The following is a 25,833-nucleotide window of genomic DNA, read 5'->3' as shown; positions in this document are numbered from 1 at the left end:
AGGTCTCTCTCTGGCATCTCTAAATAAGGGCAGAAATGAGGAAAGGCACACACTCAGTCTCCATCGGGGCACCCCACTGTATAAACGTGGACAGGGTGCAGGTTGTCAGGGTTTAGGTAGGGGATTTATTCAGTTATTCATCCAACAAACATTTCTTGAGCTCCAGCCACGTCCCCAGCATTGCTCCAGCTTACACGCCCATAGATGTCGCTGTGCCTTAGCGTAAGTCTCCTGATTCACCTTCTGGAACACTAAGCCCAAGAGGCAGAACCCCTGCCCCATTTTTATTTTATTTTATTTTATTTTAACTTATCCTTTCATATAACCAGAGACAACACTACTTTTTTTCTTTTTTAAACATTAAAAAAAAAAAATTTGGCCACACTGAGGAGCTTGCAGGATCTCAGTTCCCCGACAGGGATTGAACCTGGGCCATGGCAGTGAGGGCACCAAACCCTAACCACTAGACCGCCAGGAACTCCCTCATTTTTGCTGATTAGGGAACAGAAGTGGCCACTGAGTGATTGAAATGCCAGTGTCCCTAAGCACAGGTCCAGCCAATTATTTAACACCGAGGTCTCCCACAGGCAGTGTTTGGAGGCTGAAAGGGGAGGCGAGGCACTAGGGAAGGAATCAGCTTCTGCACCAGCCTGAGGCTGCACGGGTGGCCCTGGGCAACGGGACCACGCCCCCTTCAGCAGCCCCTGCGTCGCTGTGGCTCCCTCCCACTTTCCCTGAGTCTGAGAAACCCGCTCTATTTAGTAGTGACCGGAGATATATGCTCTCCTCTTGAGGATGGCGGACCCTTTATGATTTCCATCTCTCCCCAACTTCCACCGGCCCCACACAAATCCCCCCACTGGACAGCATCACAGCCAGTTTGGGAAACAGCTGTGCAGATATCAGCCCCCTCCTCCCGCCCCCAATGGGGTGTCTGTCACTTACCAACTTTGGGAAATGAGTCACTGAAATTAGCTCATCATCGCTAACTTAAAAGGCCCTGGGTGACAGAATTTCTCCAAAGTGGACCTGAGAGGAAGAATCCAACATTTCAGGCCAGGACCTGAGCTGGCCAGGAAGGGAGAAGCCCATTGTAGGAATAGCTCACGGCTGCAAGCCTGAGCCAGGTGCTGCTGGAACCAGGACTTTCCATGCCTGGGCTCCCTGAATTCTCTCAACCACCCTGGCAAGGGGATACTAGTATCCTTCCGTTTTTACAAATAGGGACACCCAAGCTCAGAGAGGGTAAGTCCCCGCTCTGAGGTCACACAGCTGGCATTCAAACTGAGCGGGATTTGAAGCCAAGCTCCGAGCTCTTCACCACTGTCTCCTTGGAGATCACTGAGCCAGAGGCTGCCCCACCTTCTTGCTGGGCCTACCCAGGTGGTCTGCCCCCAGCCCTTTCAGCACAAAAGGTGGTGATGTTGGAAACCATCACTCACCCTCCACCCGCGTCAGCTCAGAGTGTGGTGCTTGCAAACAAATGCCTGGTACTTAGTAGGTGCCCCACCGGCTCCCACCTGCACCCTGAGTTATTGTGGGTAGAGGAAGGACCACACTGAGAACCTCTCAGCTCGTGGACCCTGTGTGGAATAAGGTTGTTGTAAGGATTTAGTTAGATGATGTGTTCAGTTATTCATTCAACAAACAAACAAACATGTACTGAGCTCCTGTCAGGTACTGCTCTAGCTTACCTGCTCAGATGATGTCACCAGGAGCGGAAAGCCATTTCCATTATGTGCCCACTGTGTTCCAGGCACTGTGTGGGGCACTCAAGGTTTATTCGATTCTTGGAATCAGCCTACATGCTATATTTCACAGAGAAAGTAGGCTTAGAGCGTTAGGTTCCTACTGAAATGTGGAAATGCTGGCCCATGTACCACCTAAATAGCATTGTGTATCAACGCAGCTATGCACACCTCCCTTGGGTGATGCCCCCACTTAATGTTTCCCATGCTTCGTTTCCCCTCTTCTTCCCTGCCACTCCCACAGCAAACTTCAGTCCTCGACTCAAGTGCCCTAAAGACCCGGGTGCAGCTCAGCAAGAGAAGCCGCCGCCGGGCTCCCATCTCCCACTCCCTCCGGCGCAGCCGAGTCAGCGAGTCGGAGAGCAGGTCTCCTTTGGAGGAGGAGGCCAACAGCACGTGGATGTTCAAGGACTCCACAGGTATGCCCCCTCTCCTCCACAGGTAGCACATTGGATAGCAGGAAGGATTTAGGTTAAACCCTGGAAGAGCTTTCTGACTTTGAAGGCTGTGGGGTATTAGAACACAGTAACATAGGAAACTGTGGTTTCTTATTACACCAAGCTTATTAGAAACTAGGTAAAACATTTTTTTGAGGGTGATATATTAGTTGGGGCTCCACAGGGTGCAAGGAACTGAGACACCTTAATAGGATTTCACTATTTATGCTGTTATCCTTATTAAATTCACCCTTATCCTCTCTTCAGGTTTGTTTGCTGGTCTTTTTCTAGATTCTCAAGTTGAAAGATCAGTTCATTTATTGTCAGTCTTTTGGGGTTTCTAATAAATTATTTAAGGCTATACATTTTCCTCTAAGGACTTCTTTGGCCACATTCCACATCAAACCTTGAGCTGAATCCTAAAGAACAGATAGGAATTAGCCAGGGAAGGGTATTCCAGGTGGAAATATCAACAGGATCAAAGGGGCAGAGGTGTGGAAAGAACATTCCGTGGGCGTGGCGGGGGCAGGGGCGGGTCGTCTCTCTAAGCGGTTCAGTGCTTCCCAAGCCAGAAATAGCAGGAATCAAGCTAGAAAGGCAGGGCCAGTTCGTGGAGAGTTGTGATTCCTTGCTAAGGAGTTAGACTTGATCTGTAGATGGAGAGCCATGGAAGAGTTTTAAGGAGAAGCAAAATCTCAGAATGGAGGCTGCCAGTGACTTCAGTACGCTTTTCTTTGCAACAGAGGAGAAATCCCCCAGGAAGGAAGAGTCAGATGAGGAGGAGAAGACGCCCAGAGCTGAGAGGACGCCCATCAGCCGACCCCAGAGGATGCCCGTGTTTCCAGGCATGGACCCGGCAGCGCTGAAGGTACCAGACTGCATGCCCAGAGCTACGCTTACCTGTGGCAGCAAAACAGACAGGCCCGTGTTTCTCACCCTCCTCCCTCCTTCCTTCCCTCTCTCCTTCCTTGCATCCCTCCCTTCCTCCCTTCCTGTCTTCCTCCCTCTCTGTCTAATTTTTGAAATAGTTGAAGATTCATGAGAAGTTGCAAAAATAGTATGAGAGACTTCCCGGGTACCCCTCCTCACCCAGCTTCCCCCAGTGCTAAAGCATCCCATGGCCGTGGTACATTATCAAGGCCAGGATGTCGGCCTTGGCCCGGTGCTGTGAGCAATACTACTGACTTACTTGGTTTTCTCCAGTAATCCTGTGTTTCTGAATCTCCACCTTCTTTCTTTAGCCCCCACACGTGCTGCTCAGTACAGTCTTCAGCTAAGCCTCCATGTGCTCATCTGTAAAGGGGGTTAAAAGTCCACCTTAGGCATCAGGCCCAGTGCTGGATGTCTGGGAAACAGGAGTGAACTAGCCCAGGCTTCTGTTCTTGAGGAATCTGGTGTGCTAGGGGTGGGAGGCACATAAAATGATTGTTTTGATTCCAAACAATGTGAGAAGTCAGCATTGGAGCCATATTAATCTGTCTTAAATAGCACCGCAGTCCCAGTTGGACTGTGGAATCCTGAGGGCAGGGCTGGGCTGTCTCCCCACCCTCAGCCCCACCGAGCATCTCACAGGTCCTGGGAGGCAGCGGTACTTAATGCAGCGAGAGAGGGGCCTCTTTTATCCCCAGGCACCACGTGCTTGCAAACTCGCTTTATGTCCCCAGCAACCCTAAAAAAGGCAGCTCTTTACTCCCATTTTACTGAAGAAGAAATCAAGACGAAGAAGCCTAGGTTGTTTGTGGAATTTCTCAACCCCACCCTCCGTGTGGCCAGGGAGCCTCCTGTTAGGGGCTGTGGACTCGCCACTCCTTCAGTAGATGGCGGCTTGGCTTTTCATGTCACTTCTGGCAAGAATACAAAGTCGATAAACAGCGGGTGCATACTTGCCCCTGTCATTCATTTTACAGGCCTTCAAAGCATAAATGTCTTGCAGCAACTGTCCTGGGCCAGAGGTTTTCTGACTTCTTTTTTGAAGCATTGGAACAAAGCCTGCCTTACAGGGCGGCCTAGCACAGGGGGCAGAGAAAGGCCCTGCTTACAGGAGGGAGCAGAGGCCCTAGGGAGGCTGCCGGGCTTTTTCTCGAAAGAGCCCTGGAGTTGGAATTGGGCAGACCTAGGACGAATCCTAGTTGTGGAAAACCATGTGACTTTGGGCCACCTGCTCAACCTTTGACCTTTAGGCTACTCCTCTGTAAAAGAGAGAAAGCCAGTCTTCACCCTGGAAACGTGTGTCATATAACTTACACCTGGTGGAGTCCAGTCGCTGGATGCCCAGTGCACAGAAGCTGCCAGGCCGACGATGGTGATGACCGCTGTTGCCGGGGGCTCTGCCAGCATTGACTCGGAGACAGATGCCACCTGCCACCATCATACCGCCCAGCCCCCAAAGGAGTTCTGGGCACACCATTCCAAGTCATCCCATTCCCTGTGTGCCCTCCAAAAATGGTGGGAATCCACCCTGCTTGTTCCCTGTGCAAATCTGATAGTCAGAAACCTCACTTATTCATATTCACAGGAGCAAAGAGCTTAAAAGAGCTGGACCTCAGCTGTAAGATGCATCTCTTGTCTCCACCTCAGGGTTCTCAGGAAACTAAAGGAGATGGAGCATCCTGTGACGAGGACACCACACATGGCGGCTTTTCAGCCAAAGATAATGTGATCATGTGGATTTTTCACGGTTGTTTGACCAAACCACGGTTGTTGTGGTCAAGGGTGGCCTCTTGGACTACAAGCCTGACCTCTGATTTTTCTTGGCCTCCATGGCCAGGCAGCATCTCCCCCACCCCTGAGTCTGCTGCCTGGGTCCGTTCAGATGCTGGGAGCCCTGCTGTCGCCATGCAGTGACAGTGCCGTAGGATGGGACCCTTCCCCAGACCAAGGGCGGGTTACAGACTCCACCCCTGTCTTCTCTTCCCAGGCTCAGCTGCACAAGAGGCCAGAGATGGACAGTCCCAGCGATACCCCCAGCTGGGCCCCACAGCCCAAGACCCCCAAGTCCCCCTTCCAGCCCGGGGTGCTGGGCAGTCGCGTGCTGCCCTCCAGCGTGGAGAAGGACGAAAGGTGAGAGTGTTGCTAACACATAAAAGTTAGGGATTGTGCATGATACTGTTATTGTAATATGAGAGCTATGATAGAGCAGGGGTTAGCCAACTATAGCCCACAGGCCAAATTCAGCCCACTGTCTGTGTTTGTAAACAAAGTTTTATTGGCACACAGCCATCATTTAAGGATTGTCTGTGGCTGCTTTCCTGATGCAACTGCAGACCTGACACGTTGGCACAGACACCCTATAACCTGCAAAGTCAAAAATACTTACTGTCTGACCCCGGTGATAGAGGAAGGCAGAAGAAGAGTTCAGAACCCAGACTTGAGGAGGACGGGTGTGGAGAAGGCTTCCAAGAGGAGGGGGTGCCCGATCTGCGTCATGACAGACAAGAGAGGTGGCCAAAGTCACAGCACATGCAAAGGTCCAGGGGCCTGGTAGAACTGGGTGCTGTAGGCTGTGCATGTTATTGGAGCACAGAGTGGGCCGTGGGAAGCAGGAAAGCAAGAGGACGAGAGAGAGAGACAGGCTGAGGCAGAGATGGTACCTGTCTTGCTCTGCGGATGCCAGAATTGCTCTGGAGTCAACTGAGGGCACCAGTGTTTCTCCAGGGCTGGAGGGACCCCCAGACCAGGAGGCCTGGTTTTGAGCCTCCACCATCAGGCAAGCCTTGCTTGGGGTACTCAGACCCCTGTCTGCCCAGGGGACCTCTCCTTCCTCACAGACCCCCACCCCGCCCCCAGCCAGGTCAGCAACGTCCCTGAGCCTCCGGGACTGTGGAGTCTGGAGCTTTCTCTGAGATCAACAGAAGTAAGGTCTTGTGTGTACATGTGTTTGATTATAAAAGTAGTACATGCTCACCTTGGGAATTGTAGAAAATATAAAATGAATATAAAGCAGGAAAGAAAATCAGCCATGATGTGATACCCCGCCCCCCTGCCAGAAGACTACCATAGTGACATTTGGGCGTTTCTCCTTCCATTCTTTTTAAATGTAGTCGAGATGACAACATAAAATATATATAGCTTCTTTTCCGGTTTCATGTGACGATTCTTCCATAGCCATTAAAGTCTTCATAAGTATGATTTCTTTTTCTTTAAAAAATTTTCAGATGTTTTTGTTTGACTTCATTGTTTTTGTTAAAATGATGTGTTCTCCTTACAAGCCATTCTGAGAAACAGAGAAAAATACGTAAAGAAGAAAGTAAAAAATAAGACACTCGAAAATGTTATCGTTCGGTTGGTGATGACTCAAGTGTATTCACTTTGAGAAAATTCATTGAGCTGTGCACTTGTGATCTGAGTGATTTCTGGATGTGTGTTCTTCAATTTTTAAAAAAAGTTAAAACAAATCGTACCTCCCCCCAATAATTATTGTTATTATTCGGTAAACATAAGATCGATCTATCTATCTGTGTCTTACAGGCATTGTTTTAGTCAGGGTTCTCCAAAGAAACATAACAATAGTATGTATACACAGGGAGAGAGAGAGAAGGATTTATTTTAAGGAATTGTTTTTCACGATTGTGGACGCTGACAAGTCCAAATTCTGCAGGGTAGACAGGCAGGTTGCAGACCTGACGAGGAGCTGGTGTTGCAGTTCAAGTCCCAAAGGCAGTATCTTGGTAGAATTCCCTCTTCTTCTGGGGAGATTGGTCTTTTTCAATTAAGGCCTTCGACTGATTGGATGAGGCCCACCCATGTTATGGAGGGTAATCTGCTTTATTCAGAGACAACTGGTTTAAATATTAATCTCATCTAAAAAATAAAATAAAATACCTTCACAGAAATAGCTAGTATAATGTTTGACCAAACAGCTGGGCACTGTGGCCTAGCCAAGTGGGCACACAGAATTAACCCTTACGGGCATGTACCTGGGTAGAGAGATGGAAGGATGGATGGATATTTGGGTGGCAAATGGATGGATGGAAATAATTTTATGTAAGCGTGACTTTCTGCTGCAGATTATTTCACAGAATGGATGTACCATGATTTATCTAACATTCTTTATTTTGGAGCACTTTGGTTAATTCCTGTTTCAATCATGTCGACATGGGCATCTCTGCTGCCTGCGAGTGTGGCTCAGCCCCCACCCACACGGCGGCAGGAGAATTGGGTCCCCCAGGGAGTCCTCGGTCAGGCTCACACTTGACCCCCACTGCCTTTGTGGTTTCAGATCGGAAGAGCCCTCTCCCCAGTGGCTAAAGGAGCTGAAATCCAAGAAGAGGCAAAGCTTGTATGAAAACCAAGCTTGAGCAGGTATGAGGGGCTCTGGAGGGGAGACCCGGACAGAGCCTGCAACCTGAGGAGCAGGGGACTTGGGCCGGGAGGCCAAGGCTCAGAGACCTGGGATGCTGTACCCTGGAAAAGAGAAGGGAAAACGTGGTTGAGGGTGTTTGGGGTTCCCGTAAAGAGGGTGGCAATGATCTGCTTCTTCTTAGGGAAAAAAAAACACAGTTGGACGGCCTGGGGTGGATGGAAAGGGCATGGACTCTGGTCTCACGCCCTTGGCCAGCCCTTCTCACTGCATCTCAGGCCCCCTTTATAAATTGAACGGGCGGGACAGCTTAATCTGAAGTGTCCCCAGTTTCTACATTCCTATACAACCTGTATAATTAAAAATTAATTTGAAAAAAAAGAAATTAAAAAATCGAACGATTAGATATGCCCTGGTGTGGGCCCCAAATGATTTAACTTCCTGAACTTTAGTTTGCCCATCTGTAAAATGGGGTAGCAGCGCCCGTGTTGCCGAGCGGTCCAGAGGGCTCCCTGAGAATGGACCGGAAGTCCCTGGGGGAGGAACACATGGCTCTTGCTCCGTCAGAGTCAGCTCTGCTCTGAGCAGCACAGGAGACCCACCACCCGTTCTCCACAAACCTGAAATCCAGAAAGCTCGCAAAACGAAGCACCTCCATCCCTTATTTAGTGACAAAACCTGACCTGCATGGATAAAATACTATTTAGACTCTGTTTTCCCCATTTCATATGAATATCCATACATAATACTGCAGGCATATTATGTGGTTAATGATGGGGGTGTTGCATAACATACGTATGTATTATATGTTACATAATATTTACATATAAGCATATATATGTCTGTATATATGTATCTAACAAACTCAGAATTTCTAAATTCCCCAATAAATCTATGCTCTAGGATTTCAGATAAGGGATCAGAGCCTGTGTTTATTTGGTGCTCAGTGCTGTACCCACGATATCTCACTTAACCTTCCGGCCATCCATTTGAGGACACCACCGACGCTGGCACCCTGACCTGACCCTAAATTTCACGTTCATTCCATCATATCCAGCCGCCTGCCACCTTCCCCATCCCACCCCTCAAAAAAAAAAAGTCGTCTTTCCTGGCCTGTAGCTTGTGGGGTGGCTGCCTTGGGGAGCACCAGAAAAGTGTCTAGGGCTCGATGATGGGGAGAAATGGCGTCTCTTGTTCCCCTTGCTGACACCAGGACTGTCCCTTCCTCTCCAGACAGGGGCCACTGCCACGTCTAATGAACAAGCCTTAACTGTCAGTACCCGAAGACGAGGTCCCGCTGCTGCCGTTGCTTCCTGCACACACCTGGGCCCTTCCGGTCGGTCGGTCTGTCGGTCGGGTGGAGAAGGCTGCCCAATGCCCCCCCTCACCACAGGCTCTCCCGGACGGATGGGGCAGGAAGGCTCACCCTCCACGAGCACGTGCTCTGTCTCCCAGGACAGCACTTCAGGCTGGGAAAGAAGCCAGGCGGCCCAGAAATGTCCATGCTGGTGGTTTGGTTTGGTTTGGTTTGGTTTAATGTAAAAATGTGCATTTCTACCCATTTTAAACCCCTGCAGCAGCTCCAGGAATATGGATGTAAGGCTGGACCGTCTCCCCTGGGTTCTGAGTCGTGAAAGCGCCTCTTCCCCCCCGACCCCCACCCAGGGCTGGTCTTTTTTTGGAAGGACATTTCCAAGGAAGATGAAACCGTACATTTCCTGCTGTAACTGTGGTCCCAGCAGTACCACCGGGTTGGGGGCTTTGATCGCTCCTTTGGCGAATTCCTTCTCCCTCTCGAAGAATCAGCAGTTCTGATCTTTAAACACACCTGCCCTCATTCTTTCAAGTGTATTTATCCTCCCGGTGGGGCTGTGTGCAGAGCTTGCCTGTTCCATTGTACATCACGTTTTGTTTGCTTTAGAAGGTGATAAAGCAATAATCCAGCCAACTTTCTTTGAAATTTGATATGTATATATGTTTTTATGTTAAAGAACAGGAGGAGAGGCGTGTGAATAGTTTGCGTGAAGTATCCAATCATCTCAGGTTATCTTATCCCTACCCCAAGCTTTTTAAAAATTCTGATTGTCACCCTGGTGTACACTTCCCTGGTTCCTATTCATCCGAGCTCTGATTTCTGTAGGGTGACCTTTGTCCCTTGGCCTCAAGGTTCAAAAACCTGCAGCCCAAATGGCAGTGCCTTTCCCTCCCAAACATCAGACCCACCCGAGAGGCTTTTGCTCCGAAGTCCCTTTCTGAACACAACCTGAGCTGCTGGCATAAAAGATCTATTCCCAGTTGGTCTCAGGACAAACGATGAATGAGGGGTCCTTTTTGTTTCTTCTCACCTCTTCTTTCTACCCAACCTCCCCCCAGTTCTACCTGACCAGGTGCTTTTTCTAGGTCCAAATGCAGGAAGGGAGGGTCTTGCTGAAAGCCCTTCTCTGGAGGGGGGTCCCCCCGACCCCCAGCCCAGGAACTCTGGACAGACTTGCTAGACGCTAGGTAACCAAGTATAGGCTTGCCTTGCCTCTTTTTTTTCTTGGCAACTCTAAGCTCATTCCCAGGAATCTCCAAGACCTCTGGGGTCTCCAGTCATGGCTACTCTGTCCTTGTTTTTGGAAATCCTCCACACCAGCCTCCTCCACCCCTTGAGCCCAAGGCCCCAGCAGTCATCCCAGGGATAGTCGGCCCACCGCCATGTCTGGAGTTGCCATAAACTTTGTGCCAACCTTGCCCGGGAGACACCCATGTGTGAGAGAGATGCGTGGGCAGTTCACAGGGCAGCCTGTGTTGCTGAGGGGCACTGGGCCTGAGCTTCCTAATGGAGCTTTGCTCAGCAGTGGACTTCCCAAAAGGTGAAAATCTCTCCTAATAAATCCATTCTTTGCAAATGGTGTCAAAACCTGCTTCCCTTCTCCCTGGCCACCCCTCCTTCAGTCTCTGTTTGTCTCCTGCGCTCTTCCTCCCTTATCTCCCTTTACCACCTCTTCCCTCTCTTGGGTGTGGCAGGATGGAGCCCAATCCCGTCCCTGCAGGTTAAGACAAACACCCGGGCCCGAGAGGGGCTGTGGTTCAGCACCACGGACAGCGACCGAGGTGGGGGTGAGAGGCCCTCCCTCCCTGAGTCCTGTTGGCTGGGCGGTGGTTGGAGCCCGTCTCCCGGGCAACCTTGTGCATCTGGAAACCTCATGCATGTGTGTCTGGAGATCTGGTCCTGCTCCATCACAGTTTGTATTCTCTTCATTCCCTGAGTTTGTGGTCAGTCCGCTCTCTCTGGCCATTTGGGGATTTAATCCTTTCAGGAACCACGTCAGTTGATTTTCCTTTCTTACTCTTCAGAGACCCAGTTCATGTTTCATTTCAGTTTTGCTGTAGTGTCCAGGTCAGTAGGTCCTCTAGACACTCCTAGTGTGCTGTCTTTTCTCGCCTGCTGTCTTTCTTTGCCTTTCTCAAGGTGGGAAGGCCCCTTGGTACCATCCTAGGCAGTAGGAAGCCACTTGCTCTGTTCGGTCAGTATAGTGATACTAACCGTGCGAAACTCTCAGTTTTGAATTAGTCCTGTTTCATCCCATGTATACCCAACAGGAAACAAAAACACTTGAAAACAAGATTGACCTGGAGGTCTTCTGCCTAACCTCCCACACCTGGATTGGAAATAAAAATCCATTTCATTCCTTGGTGACGAGGACATACAAAGTCCACCCCTTGACACTGACTACAGCAGCCTCATCCCTTCACCGCTGAGCAGACAGTCACGGTGGGTCAGGAGCGGCCTACGCAGTGCAGCTCCCGTCAGCCCCGGCTCCTGCGACGATCAGTACAATGAAGTTCGCAGCAACTGACGCTTAGAGCCTTTGCAGACAGCCAGGCAAACGGGTTATTTATTTCTCCTCTTTCTAAGCCAGATGAGCTCTTGGGGGCTAAGCAAGGGGTTGTATGGTAGTTTCTTGAGTTTGCCTGGAGCCACCTTTGGAAATCTGTCTCCTTTTAAACTAACTTAATATGCCTTAATCATTTGTATGCAATCAGGTCACCCGCCCTCATCCAGCCCTCCTCCCCTGGGCCTTTGGCTTTCTCTAAATGAGAGTTTTATACAGAATGCCTCAAAAATAAGATGGATAGATAGGTGATTTTTTAAATTATACTCTCTCTCTCTCACACTCTCTCTCTCCCCCTCCATCCCCCCCACACCCTCTTTGCACATCAGCGTTTTGAGAGCTGGTCTTTTGATAAGTCCATATCTTTTTCCCCTCCAGTAGATCCCCTTCTTCATGGTCTCTTGCCTAATGTAACAGAAGCCTTTGGCCTGTAAAATTCCATGGTGAGGGCTCAAAAATCAGTGTTGTGGAGAACCTCTCAGTACCACCAGAGAAACTGCCATGGAAGAGAAGCCTCACTAAACCCCAGTGGAGTTTAGAGTGTTGGGGGCCTTGAGTGATGCTGCCCTGACGGCCTCATGTCGTCTGGGGTTCGGGGAAAGGACAATCAGATGGGGAGGTTTTGCAGGGGACAAGCAAAGTCATGTACTTTCAGACAAATGCGTTTTCCCTTGTGCTTCCCAGGAAGAAGTGAGGCCAACTCTAGGTATCGGAATAGAGCTGAGCCTGAGGTCTTCAACCTTAGAGGCTGTGCAGGGGATTTGGAAAAACCTTAGGCATGATCTCCCTGAAGGAGACCTCAGCTGCTCCCACCCGGCGCTGACAGCTGCCTTGTCCATTTACATTTTTCATCACGGTACCCCCAGACTGCCCCAGGAGCTAGGCGTCGTTACAAAGCTAAAAACCCACAGATGTGTCATTGGATCACCTCCAAAACAAAATGCTTGCTTAAAGGTGACGTGGGCCTGCGTGGAAGACAGCGTCGCGCCCAAGGAGAGGACTCTCAAGCCGCCCACTCCCTCTCTCCTCCATCCCTGTGGTTCCTCCCACACAGCCCTGTCCCTTAATACAGGAAGCTAGATGACAGTTGTCTTTGTGTAAACTAGCATTTCAGGGTGAGGTCTGCAGGGAGGTGGGAGAAAAACTCTATCCACCGGGAATTGCGCCGCCTCCAATTTATGCCGTGGCGAGTCACTACAGTAATGGAGAATCCTTCTATAGCCTCCGACTGTGCCTTTCCTCCTCCAACATGTGATAAAACAGGAAAGCAAAAAAAAAAGCCCCGTGGCATCGTGATTCCATGGAGTAGGAGGGAGCCACTTAAGGGAGAGGGGACCTGCCCCACATCTGGAAGGGGGTCCACCTTGGGCCTCACCCCCTTAGGGAGTGATGGATCTGAGCCCTGGGCTGAGAAGCTGCCAGGAGTTACCCTGTTGGAATTCTGGGCAAGTCGAGGGTCTGGAAACATAGAACCGCATAGAAAACCAGTAGGCATGAATGTGCTGAGTCTTGGTCTGTATCTCCTTTGGCCCCCATCACCCCTCTAGAGATTTCTTTCTTTTGTCTAGGTTGGTTCCTGCAGGGAGGGGGCCAGAAAACCAGGTACCTGGAAAGTCAGCCTGAGATTTCCAGCAAGGTAACCTCCCAGCCGCTCACTGCTCACCTCCCAGCATCTCCCTAAACGGCCGCCCTCACACCTGGCGCCACACCATCTCCCATGAATCAGCCTGGCACTGTTTTAACAGTCTCCGGCGGCGTCACACCTGCTAAAAAAAACAACGTGACGCCGTCGTCTAAAGAATGAGCTCATTCCACATAGCCTTATAGATCCTGTAAATACGGGGCTCACGAAAGTCATCTGTTGTGTTACTGAAGATATTTTGTACTGTGTTGTTCCCTAAATCATACCAACGTCCTACAAGTCCTGCACTTCCCAGATGGTTATGAGCCTCAAAATGCTTTGCAAGGTGGAGGGGGGAGTGGAAATATATATACGTCCGCTATGTATTTTCCTAACCTTTCTTCTGGGTCCCTTCCTCCGATATTTGAGTCACGATCGAAAAGGAACTCGAGTCCTGTGTGCGAGAAAGTTGAAGCGTCCTGCCAGTTGGTGTCCTTGCAGTTGCCTTATGAATTCACAGGCTCCAGGAGTTCTGAACAGAAGGTGGTCGACCGGCACTTTATCCAGTCCCAGAAATGATCTCTAATCGTGTGACTGAGAATTCATCTAGAGAAACCTATATTTTTAACATCAAAACAAACGGGACTTCCCGGACCTCACAGAGTATTGGATGTCTACCAGTGCTTTTCTATTTTGTAACTGTAAAGAGGTTTCATACGCACAGCAGAGCAGTTGGGAATCTGGTCGACTGCCCTAAAACAAAATGACCTTTGCATGTACAAAGACGTTGCATTCAGACTCTGAAAGCAGCAAATAAAGCTTTGACGCGAGCTGCACTGGAGACGTCAGCGTGTCGGTGTGTGAATGAATGGACTCCCCCATGCATGCATGCCTGTCCCCAGCTGAGTCAGCCTCTCCGCTGCGGCGAGCTGGGGGCCAGACGGAGGGAGGGTGCAGCAGGGGTCCTGGGAAAGGGGGCCGATGGAGAAAAGCAGGATCTCCATTCGACGTGGGCTTGGGTCCTCATTCTGCCTCCTCCTGGCTGTGGGGTATCTCTGAACCCCCATGGTTCTCCAGAATGGGGGTGGTGACAGCGATAATAGTGGGCAAAAGTTAAAGGCGGTGGCTCTCAGCTGGGTGGATTGTGTCCCCCGCACGACATCTGGCAATGACAGGAGATGTTGTTTTAGTGATCACAAGGAGGGAAGGGAGATGCTACTGGCATCTAGTGGGTGGAGGCCAGGGATGCCGCTTAGCATTGTACACTGTGCAGGACAGCCGTCACACCCCAGCGCACAGAATGATCCGGCCCCAGATGGCAATAGGGCCAGGACTGAGAACTCTAGGTTAAAGAAATGCGGCCCAGGAAATCTGGGCATATAGTAGGTCTTCAGGATCCTAAAGGAACTGATGGGCGTTGGGGAGTCAGGCCTGATAGGCTGTCGCACCTCTGTCTTCCCCCTTATATCCCCAGCAGCTGGTGGCTGCATCCCAGGTTAAGGGGTTGAGACCAGCTCTGCTTTCCATGGGCACCAGAAGGAAGCAGCCTCTTGGTTTGAACTGTCAACAGTAGGCAGGATCCTCAGTGATTAAAAGCTAGAAGGTAGCGCTGTGCTGAGTGTCTTGCTTTCGTGATCTCTCAGTGGCTCGAGGAGAGAGAAGCTTCTCCATTTACAGATGAAGAGGCTGTGATTCTGACCTTCATTCGCTCACCCAAGGTCACACAAGTCCACCTGTTTCCAGAGCCCAGCTGTCACCCACACCTCCAGGGATGCAAGGAGGTTGGGTTTTGTGCCGACTTGAGAATGTTAGCCAAAAACAAACAGCAAAAGAAAACCCTCTTGGTTAACAATTTACCCCTTTGCCCTCATTATTTTATTCATTCAGCAATCATTAAATACAGGTTCCCCTCCACTATCCGAAAGCAGAGCGTTCCTCTGAAACCTTTCCTAAGCTGCAATGGCATAAATTGAAGAAGCAATTACCTGAGGACACATCTTGCTCGCAGATGCACAGAAGAAATGGAGATAAAGCACAGATGCTGTCAGACACAGTTCAAAGCTTCGGCCATTTGATGCTGAGATACTGAGTGTGGTTCCCACGGAAGGCACTTGGTGGCGCCACTCGCTGCTTGGGGCTCACCTCGCCACTGTCATGGCTCGTTATAAAGTGAACACAACGTGATTTTTGCTTTTCACCCTTTTTTTGTAAAAGCAGAAATTCTCTGGATTTCTTTCCGTTAAAAAAAAAACAGGTACTAATGTAGGTCTTTCATTAAAGCAAAGTAGCTTAAGGAAAACTTTCGAAAAGCCAGGAAATTCTGGTAGCTATCACAGGCAAAATTATACTTTGTTAAGCACACACACAAAATGCGTGGATCTTTTTTTTGGTCATAAATAAAGGGACTATCATGATCATCTTTATTTCTATTTAGGCTAAGAGCTGGGCCCTGGAGGAGGCCAACCCCTTCTCCTCTGCTGTGTGACCCTGGGTGAGTGACTCCACATCTCTGATCTGTTTCCCCCTCTATAAAGTGGAGATCATAATTCCTCCCCTAAAGAGAGCTGCGTGAGGATTGAACATACTGCTCGTGAAGCTGGCCCAGTGCCGTGCACATAGTAGGTCTTCAATAAATGGTCACTGTTATTTGTCAATGTATAATGAAATGTGTAACGAAAATGAATCTTTGTATAACGAATCTTCTGTATAACGAAAATGAATCTTTGTTGGGTCTGTTACCACATCTCGTGGAAATGTTTGGGTGGATTTACACGCAACTTGGAGGGTATGTTCAGGGTGATCTGACTTAAAATTTAGGCCACATGGCACATGGGGAAATTGAGAGATTCTGGGACCCCTCACTTTAAGACCTGGAGCCTTTCCAAGGACGTCATGCACCTCAATAGGAAGATGGTGGAACTGAGAAGCCAAAGGAAGGAAGTTGAAGACACTGAGATCTTTACACCCCGATGCCCCCTGCCTGGGGCTGCCGGGCTTCCCACAAAGCTGATGCAGTCCGTCTGCCCCCAGGAAGTCATCAGAGGCCACGGCTGAGGATACAGAGGCATGGGGGCCTCCCTGGGCCTGCTATTGGGGTGAAGTGGCCCGCACAGAATCAGGTGGACAGGGCGCTGCCTCAGCAAGCCAGGATGTGCTGGGCTGTCAGAAAACGCCCATAAATAGGACGGTCCCTGCAGAAGCAGACTGAGTCTGCAGACAGCATTGGCCCCTCTGTTCTCAAGGCGACTGCAACAGGTTCATTCTGGGTATGCGGGGAGAGAGAGGCAGGCCCGGACCTTGGTGGTCTCCGGGGGGCGTGCACAGCTGGCCCCCTGCACCAACCGGGGATCCACGTGAGGGCTGGAGCCGAGAGGGAGGAACCAGGACAGCGACCAAGCCAGCTGGTGTCTGAGGGGGTGCGCAGGGTCGAGCCCTTGGCTGTGAGCTTAGGGCAGGGGACCTACAAAGACTGAGCACCGCTGAGGAAGCGGAATGGGCAAACTGGGGGCCTGCCACATCTGCTGAGAATCCTCTGTGAGCTGGACCTCCATGAGCTGGACCAGGCCCTGTTTCCTGCTGAGGCTGGACACAGGCAGACAGACAGCCCGCAGGCTACGCATCCCTGGGCTTGTGTCCTGAGTATATGGGCCACGCAGCCCATCTACTTCCAGGAATGTGGGGTGTAGCTGAGGCCACTGTGGATGTCTGAAATGGGCATGTGTGTGTGCAAGAAAGAGAGAGGGGCTGTGTTTGTGCAACAGGTGGGAAGTGACCGTGTACAATGACCACGGGAGCTTGTGTGTGTGTGCACCTGTGCGTGTGCTGATAAGCAGGAAAACAGTCCTATGTGTCTGTGTGTGCGGCATCAAGAGAATCCTTCCATGTGACTAATGCAGGCCCAGGGGTGTGTGGCACAGTCCCTAGGGATGCAGGGGAGCTATCTGTCTGTCTGTTTGTGTCTGTGTCTCTTTAAGTGGCTGGAACAAAGTGCTCCATAAATGCATATGAAACGAATAAGTGAATGCAGAGAAACTGGACTGGAGCCGGTGTCCCAGGACCTGGTCCGGCATCATGCTTTCTCTAGATGTCTGTCTGTCTGTCCATCTCCCACCAGTCTGTGGTCTCTTCCTCTCCATCATCCAGCACAGGGCCAGGCACCAACTGGGTTCTCACGGAATCTTTGGCAAGTGAAGGAGTCAGTGAACAAAAAACTATACTGCTTGGGGTGCAGAGGCGGGAGAGATTCCTGTAGAGGAAACCCAGGCAACGCCCACCCTCTGAGCAGGGTCTGGAGGTGCTGTGTCCGCACAGAGCTCCGGGTGTGGGGGAAGGGCACGCGCTTTGGAGCCCAGTCCCAGCCCCACCTCACTGGGCCTTGGGATTACCCTCTGTAAAATGGGGATCCTGACCCCCCTGACTGTCCCGGTCCCTGTGGTCCATAGTAGATACTAAGGGGATGTTTGCTGAATGACTGAGTGACCACATGTAGGCTGTGAGCAATGACCACATCTCAGAGGCAGCCAAGTTCTATAGCTCAGCCTCGACTCCAATCACGTCAACACCTGATTTTGCCCGGGTGCACCTGGTGACTCTTTTGCCTTTGACTGAAGCCACAGGTGTTCCTGGGGCAATGGCGGAGCAGCACAGCGCGCCGGAACAGGCTGCCGCCGGCAAGAGCCACGGAGGCCTCGGGGGCGCCTACAAGGTACCGGGCAGGGAGGGGGTCCCGGGGGCTCTGGGCCCAGGGCCGCTCTTGGTCCTCGGGGTCAGCCTCCTGGCCAGGCAGCCTCTCTCCAGAAAGGAGCCGCAGCCCTTCTGGCCAGCTTGGACCATGAGGACATGTCCCCGCCCTGCGATAAATTCACTTCATGGCTCTGCCCCATCGTTCCTCTTCTGTGTCCTTGTCTGCAAAATGGAACTGGTCACGCGCACCCTGCCAGTCTCAATGCGGGTTTTGGGAGACGCGGCACTGACTCTCCTGCCCGACCTTGGCCCAGTCCCCAGCCCTCTCTGGGCCTCAACGGCCCCATCTTTAAAGTGGGGATGGTACCTACACTTCTCAGTGTGAGAGCTCAATGCGTGTGCCAGTACCATGGCCAGCTAGCGGAGGAATCTGAGAGCTGGGATTTGTTGGCTCTGTCTTTTTTTTTTTTTTTTTTTTTTTTAGTTTTTGGCCGTGCTGCGTGGCATGTGGGATCTTAGCTCCTTGACCAGGGATCGAACCCGCGCCCCCTGCATTGGAAGCGCGGAGTCTTAACCACTGGACCGCCAGGGAAGTCCCGGCTCTGTCCTTTCTAAGCTATCCCGGGGGCTTTAATTTGAGATGGGGTCCAGGAATGAATTGACTAAGGAGATAACTGGGGGCTTTAACCAGAAGGGTGCACACCGGGAGGGGAAGAGCAGCAAAGAGGCCTGCCTGGCTCTGGGCCTGATTCGTGGGTGAATCAGCCTTGCCCTGTGGACCCCCAGCTTCCCCCTGGGGAGAGCTGCCCAGAGGCAGCTGCCCACCAGAGAAGAGGGTATCACTGCCGGCCCTTCCTGGCTCCTTTTGGCATTTGGCTTTCCCCTGACCACTCCAGTGCTCGGGAGAAAAGAGCCCGCTGGCTTATTGAGTCCATGCCTCCACTTAACTTGCTGTGCAGCCCAGGACGTTTTCTGAGCCTCCCTTGACCCTTGTATAAAATGACCAGAGCCAATGCTCCCCAGGGACCTGCTACGAAGATAGTTTGTGCTTCTAGGCGGGTGAAAGAGGCAAAACCTTCCTCTGCCTTTGCAACCACTTCCTCTGGGGACAGGTGAAGTTCAACTGTTGCAAACTGGAGTTTTATCTGTCCTGCACGAGGCTTTTTAAATGGAGAAATTTCACATTAAGGAAATTACAGACTTCTGGCTTCTCTTGAAAAGCTTAGAAGGGGGCCCACAGTCCCTCCTATCCACAGCGGCTTCATTGCCCTACAGTAACCCTCTGGTTATTTTGGTCATTTTGCTTTACTTGATTTTGCACTGCCTCCGGCCAGATACCAGAATTGCAATCCCTGGATTAATGGGGGTTCCTGGAGGTGTTCCCCTCCATGGCCACCAGGGGGCAGGGCAGACCTGTGGCGGTGCCGGCTTCAGGCCTGTACCAGGCAGAGCTGAGGGAGCGGATGGCAGTACCTCCCTCCAAGGCCCTAAAGAGGGCCTGGCAGGACACAGGCTGGGGCTGGGAACCCTGCCCCGGTGGGATGCTCAGGAGGCTGCCCTTCCAGGTGATCGTGTACGAAATGGAGAACTTCCAGGGCAAGCGGTGCGAGCTCTCGGCCGAGTGCCCCAACCTGACAGAAAGCCTGCTGGAGAAGGTGGGCTCCATCCAAGTGGAGTCGGGGCCGTGAGTACCTGCACCCCCAGCCCCTCCTCACAGCCCTGAGCCCTCTGGAAGTCGGGAGGTCCAGGATCAAGCTCTAGATCTGCTGTGGGGCCTTAGGCAACTCCCTTCCCATCTCTGGCCTCAGTTTTCCCACCTGTAAGATAAGAGCATTGAACTGTGATTTTCTTGGAGTCCTTCTAACTCTCCATCTCTGAGGTCAGTAGCAGGGCACTGTGGAGAGAGAACAGAGGAAGACACCCAGCACCTAGCCTAGTGCCTACTAGTGGGATTTAATAGTTTTAATAATGATGATAATGTCTAAATTCTAATGTGCTTTTTATATCACTGAATCCCTCTTGACAGATGAAGAAACTGAGGCCAAAGTGGTCACGTGTCCTGTGCATGTCCACATGGCAAGCAGGAGTCCCAGCTGGACCCTGAATTTTTCAGGTGGAAAGTCCAGGCTCTGGTACTACCCACTTGGGTGATCCTGGGCAAGGTGCTTCACCCTCTTGGCCTCTATTTTCTCATCTGTCAAATAGGATAATAAGGGTACATACTTCAGAGAGAGTTTTTGTGAAAGTGAATGGAAGGATGCACATAAATAATTACAATATAGGGCTTCCCTGGTGGCGCAGTGGTTGAGGGTCCGCCTGCCGATGCAGGGGACGCGGGTTCGTGCCCCGGTCCGGGAGGATCCCACATGCCACGGAGCGGCTGGGCCCGTGAGCCATGGCCGCTGAGCCTGTGCGTCTGGAGCCTGTGCTCCGCAACGGTAGAGGCCACAGCAGTGAGAGGCCCACGTACCGAAAAAAAAAAAAAAATTACAATATAATAGTCATAATAGCCCTAACAATATAATAGTAAGAAGAAGAAAAATAAGAGGAGGAGGGGGAGGGGCAGGAGAAGGAGGAAAAGGAGGAGATGTCTATGGAATACTTACTGTGTGCCAGGCATTGCATTTAAAATGTTTCTGAGAGACTTCCCTGTTGGCGCAGTGGTTAAGAATCCTCCTGCCAATGCAGGGGACACGGGCTCGAGCCCTGGTCTGGGAAGATCCCACATGCCGCGGAGCAACTAAGCCCGTGCACCACAACTACCAAGCCTGCTCTCTAGAGCCCACGAGCCACAACTATGGAGCCCGCGCTCCTAGAACCCGTGCTCTGCAACAAGAGAAGCCACCGCAATGAGAAGCCCACATACTGCAGTGAAGAGTAGCCCCCACTCGCTGCAACTAGAGAAAAGCCCGCGTGCAGCAATGAAGACCCAATGCAGCCAAAAAATTAAATTAAATAAATAAAAATAAAATAAAGAATAAAATAAAATGTTTCTGAGCAGCCTACACAGAGGCTGCACATAAAATAGATTCTCAAGACTCTTCCCCAGGATGGTTTTCTGACTCAGAGTCTCAACTCCCAGTATGTTCCAGCAGCTCCCTCAATACCAGGACCGGGGCTCAGTAGTAGCGCTGGAGGGAAGGTGCAGGGTCAAAAGTCAGCAGCTCTTGGGCACCCCCCTCACTAGTCTTGGGTCCTCCCGCAGGGCAGCAGAGGCGACCCAGGCCTCTTTCCTCCTGCAGGTGGCTGGCATTTGAGCGCAGGGCCTTCCGCGGGGAGCAGTATGTCCTGGAGAAGGGGGATTATCCTCGCTGGGACGCGTGGTCCAACAGCCACCGCGGTGACAGCCTCCTGTCCCTCCGGCCTCTGCAAATTGTGAGTATAACGCCTAGAAGCAGGACGTGCCTGGAGCTAGTGAGGCAAGCTCCTTCCACAAGCTCAGCCGAGGGCTTGGCTGGCATTCTACGTGAATAATTCTGTCCTCCTGCCACCCTGTCTGTGCCTCGCTGTCCCTATCTGCTAAATGACGGAGCTTTTAACCAGACCTGAAAGGCCCCTCTTGGTTTCACGGCTCTCTGGCTCTAAAATGCCTAAGGAGACCAGCTCTGGGGGTGGACGTTATTTGACTTAATTCTTTCCTGGAGCCTCCCTGCCCCCTGTTCTGGGCATGGGAGCAGCCGGTTCACCCCGTGGTCTTTGCCCCCAGGATGGTCCGGATCACAAGCTGCATCTCTTTGAGAACCCGGCTTTCGGCGGCCGCAAGATGGAGATAGTGGACGATGACGTGCCCAGCCTCTGGGCTCACGGCTTCCAGGACCGTGTGGCGAGCGTCCGGGCCATCAACGGGACGTAAGGGACCTGATCCCACTCTTGCCCCTGCCCTGTCCTCCAGTTGGCATGCCTCTGGCTCCACACAGAATCTTTGTTCACAATTTCCTACACAGCTGACGTTTCCTGCTCCTTCAGGCCCGGAGGCCCTTCACTCAAGTCAGTGCGTCTATACCAACGGTGCTCAAAGCCCCATTCAAGATCCCCCATGAGGCGAATGTCCAATTGCTTGCATTCCTGTACCATTGGTTATCCAGGAAGCCTTGACTTATAGACAGTTTTATCTTTTTTTTTAACCAAGTGAAGTCTGTCCCCCTTACCTGTCTCCATCAAAATCTTCACTCCTTTTCTGAACATCCCTAGGCCCTTGAACTCAGATATTTTTTTCCTTTTCGCAATCTTTGTCCTTCTTACCAGGGAACCCAGCCTGTAGGTAGGCGTGGCTTGAGTAGTACATAGGAGAGCAGGCTCATCACCTCCCTCCTTCTAGGCTTGATATCTCTGTTAATACAATCTTAGGATCACCATCCCTTTGTCCAGGTGACTGTATCTCACTTGCAGGCTTGTGATCTGGGGTTGGGCCTTGAAAGGTGCCACCTCTACCTGATAATAATGTATTCAACAACTTTTTACTAAGTTATCACCTATGGTCAGGGTATGGGGGCAACAAGAACTATACAATTCCTCCCTCAAGAATTTCACAGTCTTATAGGGAGACAGACAAGGAAATAGTATTCGCAATTCGTTGTGATCAGAATTGTGATGGGGGATGTACAGGGCCTCTGAGGGTCCTGATGAGGCACTTGATTCAGCCTGGGGGTGTCAGGAAGGGCTTTCTGGAGGAGGAGATATCTGAATTGATATGTAAAGGATACTAATGAAAGAGGAGATGAAATAAGGTTGGGGCAAGGACAAGCATTCCAGGCAGAATGAACAGCATGTGTAAAGGCTCAGAGACATGCAGGTTCAGGGAGAATAGAATAAGACAGGCTGGAGTGTGGGGTATAAAGAAGGAATGAGAGATGAGGCTAGAGATGCTACGTGAAGAATCTTGTGGGCAGGATTAGGAGTTTGAGTTCATCCCGAGGGCACTGGGGAGCCAGGGAGGGATTTAGGGAGGTGGAGGGCATGATCAAACGCTGGTTTTAAAAGACTCGGTCTGGCCGGAGGCAAGAGATTGGACACTTACCACCCTCACCCCGACCTTGGTCTCCCTGCAGGTGGGTTGGCTACGAGTTCCCCGGCTACCGCGGCCGCCAGTACGTGTTCGAGCGGGGTGAGTACCGCCACTGGAACGAGTGGGACGCCAACCAGCCCCAGCTGCAGTCTGTGCGCCGTATCCGCGACCAGAAGTGGCACAAGCGGGGCTGCTTCCTCAGCAGCTGAAGGGCGCCCAGGCCCCAGTGGCCCAGGCCCACCCTGGGGGGCAGCAAGGGCAAGAAGAGGCGGCTCCAGGGCCGGGGTGAGGGCCTGCCTGGCCACCCTTCCCCGGAATCTGCTCAATAAAGCCTGGGGCCGGTCCCCCACCTGCCATGTTCCTCCGTGTCACTTTTTGAGGGGGCTGGGCCCCAGGTAGAGCCCAGGGGAGGGGCAGGATGAAGGAGGCTGGGGCTTGAGGGTTCTGAGAGCCCCAAGGGAGGGCTGTGAGCTGTGCTTCCATTTGAGGCAGAACCACATGCGCATCCTGCCCCGATTTTGTGTCTGTCTGCCTGTGTCTCCATCTGTCAGTCCGTCCATCCATCCATCCATCCATCCTTCTCGTCTTCCTTCCATATTTCTGTGTTTTCTTCTGTCCATTGATTTATCCATCCCTCCTTCTACCCACCCATCTTTCTACCCATTCTTTCAATTCTTCCTTCTATCCTCCCATCAACCCATCCATCCATCCCTCCATCCATCCATCTTACATCCCTCCCTCCCTCTGTCCATCCCTCCATCCCTCCCTCCCTCCATCCATCCATCCATCCACTCATCCGTCCATCCATCTACCCATCCAGCCCTCCCATCCATCCATCCTTGCATCAGTCCTTTCGCCCATTAATCCATCCATCCTTCCTTTCTCCCATCCACCTGTCCATCATTCCCCCTCCATCTCTCCGTCAGTCTCTATTTTCACTAACTTATTCCACAAGTGCCAGGCCCTGTTCAAGGCCTGAGGTCACAGCAGTGAACAAAGCAGAGTCCCGCCCACACAGAGCTCACCTTCTAGGAGAGACAGAACGTAAATGAACAGGTAAATTTGAATATAATGTCAGGAGGTGGGAAGGGCTAAGGACAAGGAAGCGGGATACAAGGATGCAGAGTGATGGGGTCGCGGTCAGAGAACTCTGAGGAGGTGACATTTGACCTCAGACCTGAATGACCCATGAGAACATTCCAGGCGGAGGAAGAACAGGCTTGAAGGTCAGGCTGGAGTGCGGCTGAGTGATGGAGACACAGCAAGGAGGGTTAAGTAAGAGATGGGGAGGGGGTCAGAGAGGGCGTGCGGTCGGCATTTAGGACTCCACAGACTCTGGGAAAGTCTGACTCTTCTCCCGGGGGCGGGAGCCACAGAGAGTTTGAACGAGGCGAGACATGGTCTGTCTTTGGGTTTAATAGGAGCGCTCTGGCTGTGGCGCAGAGCAGAGACGGTGGGACCAAGGGGGAAGCAGGGAGACCGGTTGGGGAGCTCCTGCAGAGATCCGGGCGAGCCGTGATGATATGGTGCCCCTGACCCGCTCTCTTCCACGCATTGGTGACTGTCGCCCTGCCCAGAGATCTGCAACCTCGGCTCAAGGGCTAAGCCCCCATCCCACCCGCCAGCCCTGAGCCTCAGTGGCTTCCTCCAGCCCAAGGGGGGACACCGTGGCTGCGCACATGAGTCTCCTCTGCCGCCCACTCCCCGCCCCCCTCCCCGCCATGGGAATAGGAGGGACTGTCCCGTCTGACAGTCAGGCCACAGCTGGCCTCCGGGGCTCACCCCTCCCATCTCCAGGAGCCAATTCCGACCTTGCTCCCCTGTTGCCCCTGCAGCCCGTTCCGGCCTCCCGCAGCCTCCCCACGGCTAAAGGCCGCTGGTATGGGGGAGGCCTGGGGGGGCCCCAGGAAGACATTAAATAAAATGGGGCAATTTTCAGTTACTTCAGCCTGTGTGCTTAAAAAAATATGCACAGCTGAGAAATCACCTCGAATTATTCCTACATTGGTGTGTAGGGCAGAGCTGGGGTGGGTGAGGGCACCCAGCAAGGAGGCAGGTGGAAGGCAGGGGTTGACTCCCTGGATGTGGGGACGGCAGCACCCACCCCTCCTCACCCCTTCCTCCCACCAGCACCCACTCCTTCCTCCCTGTCACAGAGAGAGGCCTTGTTGTGCTTTATCCATCAGTGCTCACTGAACACCAGACCCAGTGCTAGGGCTTTTTATTCATCATCATCTCGTCGAATCCTAACGAAGACCTTGGAAGGCACAGTTATTAATCCTATTCAACAGATGAGGAAACCGAGGCTCAGAGAGGCCGTATCACCTTCCCAGGGCCACACAGACAGGAAGTGGTAGAGCCGAGGTTTGAACCCTGTATTTTGATGCTAGAACATCTGTTTCTGAGCCCTACACGCTCTGATGTATCCATCAGGGGCAGAGAAACATCACAGAAAAGGAAACAACGGTTGCCACAGCAACAATTTTAACAAGAATAATAGTAGTCACTGCTCTCCAGCCCCTACTGTCACCGAGTCCACTACTGCTTTATAGAATCAGCTCTCATCTGTGATGGGTGATCACGACCTCCATTTGCAGAGAGGGATACTGAGGCCCAGGGTGTTGAAGTAAATTGTCCCAAGTGCCACCACATTTAAGTGGTGGGACCAGCACTCAAGTTCGTGTCCATCTCCAAAGCTCAGGTCGCCCTGCCCACCAGCTGTTGATGCTGTAGCTGAACCTTCTCTGCTGCTGCAGCTGCTGTCCGTGAAGGTGGCGGCTGTTTATTGAGCACCTGCTGTGTTCTAGGTTTTGGGCAAGAGGTGTCCATGCCTGGTCTCAGTTTACACCAGGAAGGCCCCTGGCAGGCTCCAGGGTTATGGGTCAGTGGAGGCAAGGACGCCAACGCAGTACTGGGGACAGTGCCCCCTCCCCTCCCTCTCTCGGGCCAGACTTGGTCGCAGGCACTGCAGCTGGGTTAACTCTAGAGGTAGAGTTCAGCTGGACCCCATATTCAGGACAGACCCTGTCCAAAGCCTGAAACCCATAATAACCATCTGTGTCAAGGAGAGCTTGCTCTCTGCAAGTATTCCCATGCATTATCCCGTTCAACCCCACTAAAGGCCTCGGAAGCACAGAGAGGGGCAGCCAACTCTGAAGGTCA

General features: G+C 51.9%; 2 protein-coding genes across 9 annotated transcripts in view; both read left to right on the top strand.

Moving 5' to 3' along the window:
* Window positions 1–13,826, top strand: part of KIAA1671 (KIAA1671 ortholog) — a 186,043-nt gene extending 172,217 nt beyond the window's left edge. For all 7 annotated transcript variants that reach the window (XM_049697805.1, XM_033412878.2, XM_033412875.2 and 4 more), the window contains 5 exons: window positions 1,993–2,167; window positions 2,929–3,053; window positions 5,103–5,245; window positions 7,404–7,486; window positions 8,718–13,826. In XM_049697805.1, coding sequence (XP_049553762.1) covers window positions 1,993–2,167; window positions 2,929–3,053; window positions 5,103–5,245; window positions 7,404–7,482 — 522 coding nt within the window. In that variant the 3' untranslated portion in view covers window positions 7,483–7,486; window positions 8,718–13,826. The remainder of the gene's footprint in view (window positions 1–1,992; window positions 2,168–2,928; window positions 3,054–5,102; window positions 5,246–7,403; window positions 7,487–8,717) is intronic.
* A 135-nt stretch (window positions 13,827–13,961) lies between these two features.
* On the top strand, window positions 13,962–23,027 carry CRYBB3 (crystallin beta B3). 2 transcript variants are annotated; one of them, XM_033412881.2, is made up of 5 exons: window positions 13,962–17,688; window positions 19,232–19,350; window positions 20,909–21,041; window positions 21,373–21,515; window positions 22,715–23,007. In XM_033412881.2, exons 1-5 carry the CDS (start codon window positions 17,614–17,616, stop codon window positions 22,878–22,880), a joined length of 636 nt encoding a protein of 211 aa, XP_033268772.1. In that variant the 5' UTR covers window positions 13,962–17,613; the 3' UTR covers window positions 22,881–23,007. The 2 variants fall into 2 exon arrangements, with proteins under 2 accessions (XP_033268772.1, XP_049553781.1); XM_049697824.1 differs by having other exon boundaries at window positions 13,962–19,350; window positions 22,715–23,027.
* Window positions 23,028–25,833: the final 2,806 nt, after the last annotated feature.

Source organism: Orcinus orca, chromosome 15 (genome assembly GCF_937001465.1).
Source record: "Orcinus orca chromosome 15, mOrcOrc1.1, whole genome shotgun sequence".
Classification (NCBI taxonomy): domain Eukaryota; kingdom Metazoa; phylum Chordata; class Mammalia; order Artiodactyla; family Delphinidae; genus Orcinus; species Orcinus orca.
The sequence above is the reverse complement of the archived record's forward strand: the minus strand, read 5'-3'. Positions and strand labels throughout refer to the sequence as shown.

Bases quoted from the DNA above. Each gene is read 5' to 3' on its own strand.
- CRYBB3 (XM_049697824.1), top strand. From the start codon at position 19,055: ATGGCCACCAGGGGGCAGGGCAGACCTGTGGCGGTGCCGGCTTCAGGC. The intron at 21,042-21,372 runs GTGAGTATAACG...CTTTGCCCCCAG, and splicing joins CCCTCCGGCCTCTGCAAATT to GATGGTCCGGATCACAAGCT. The intron at 21,516-22,714 runs GTAAGGGACCTG...GTCTCCCTGCAG, and splicing joins GTCCGGGCCATCAACGGGAC to GTGGGTTGGCTACGAGTTCC.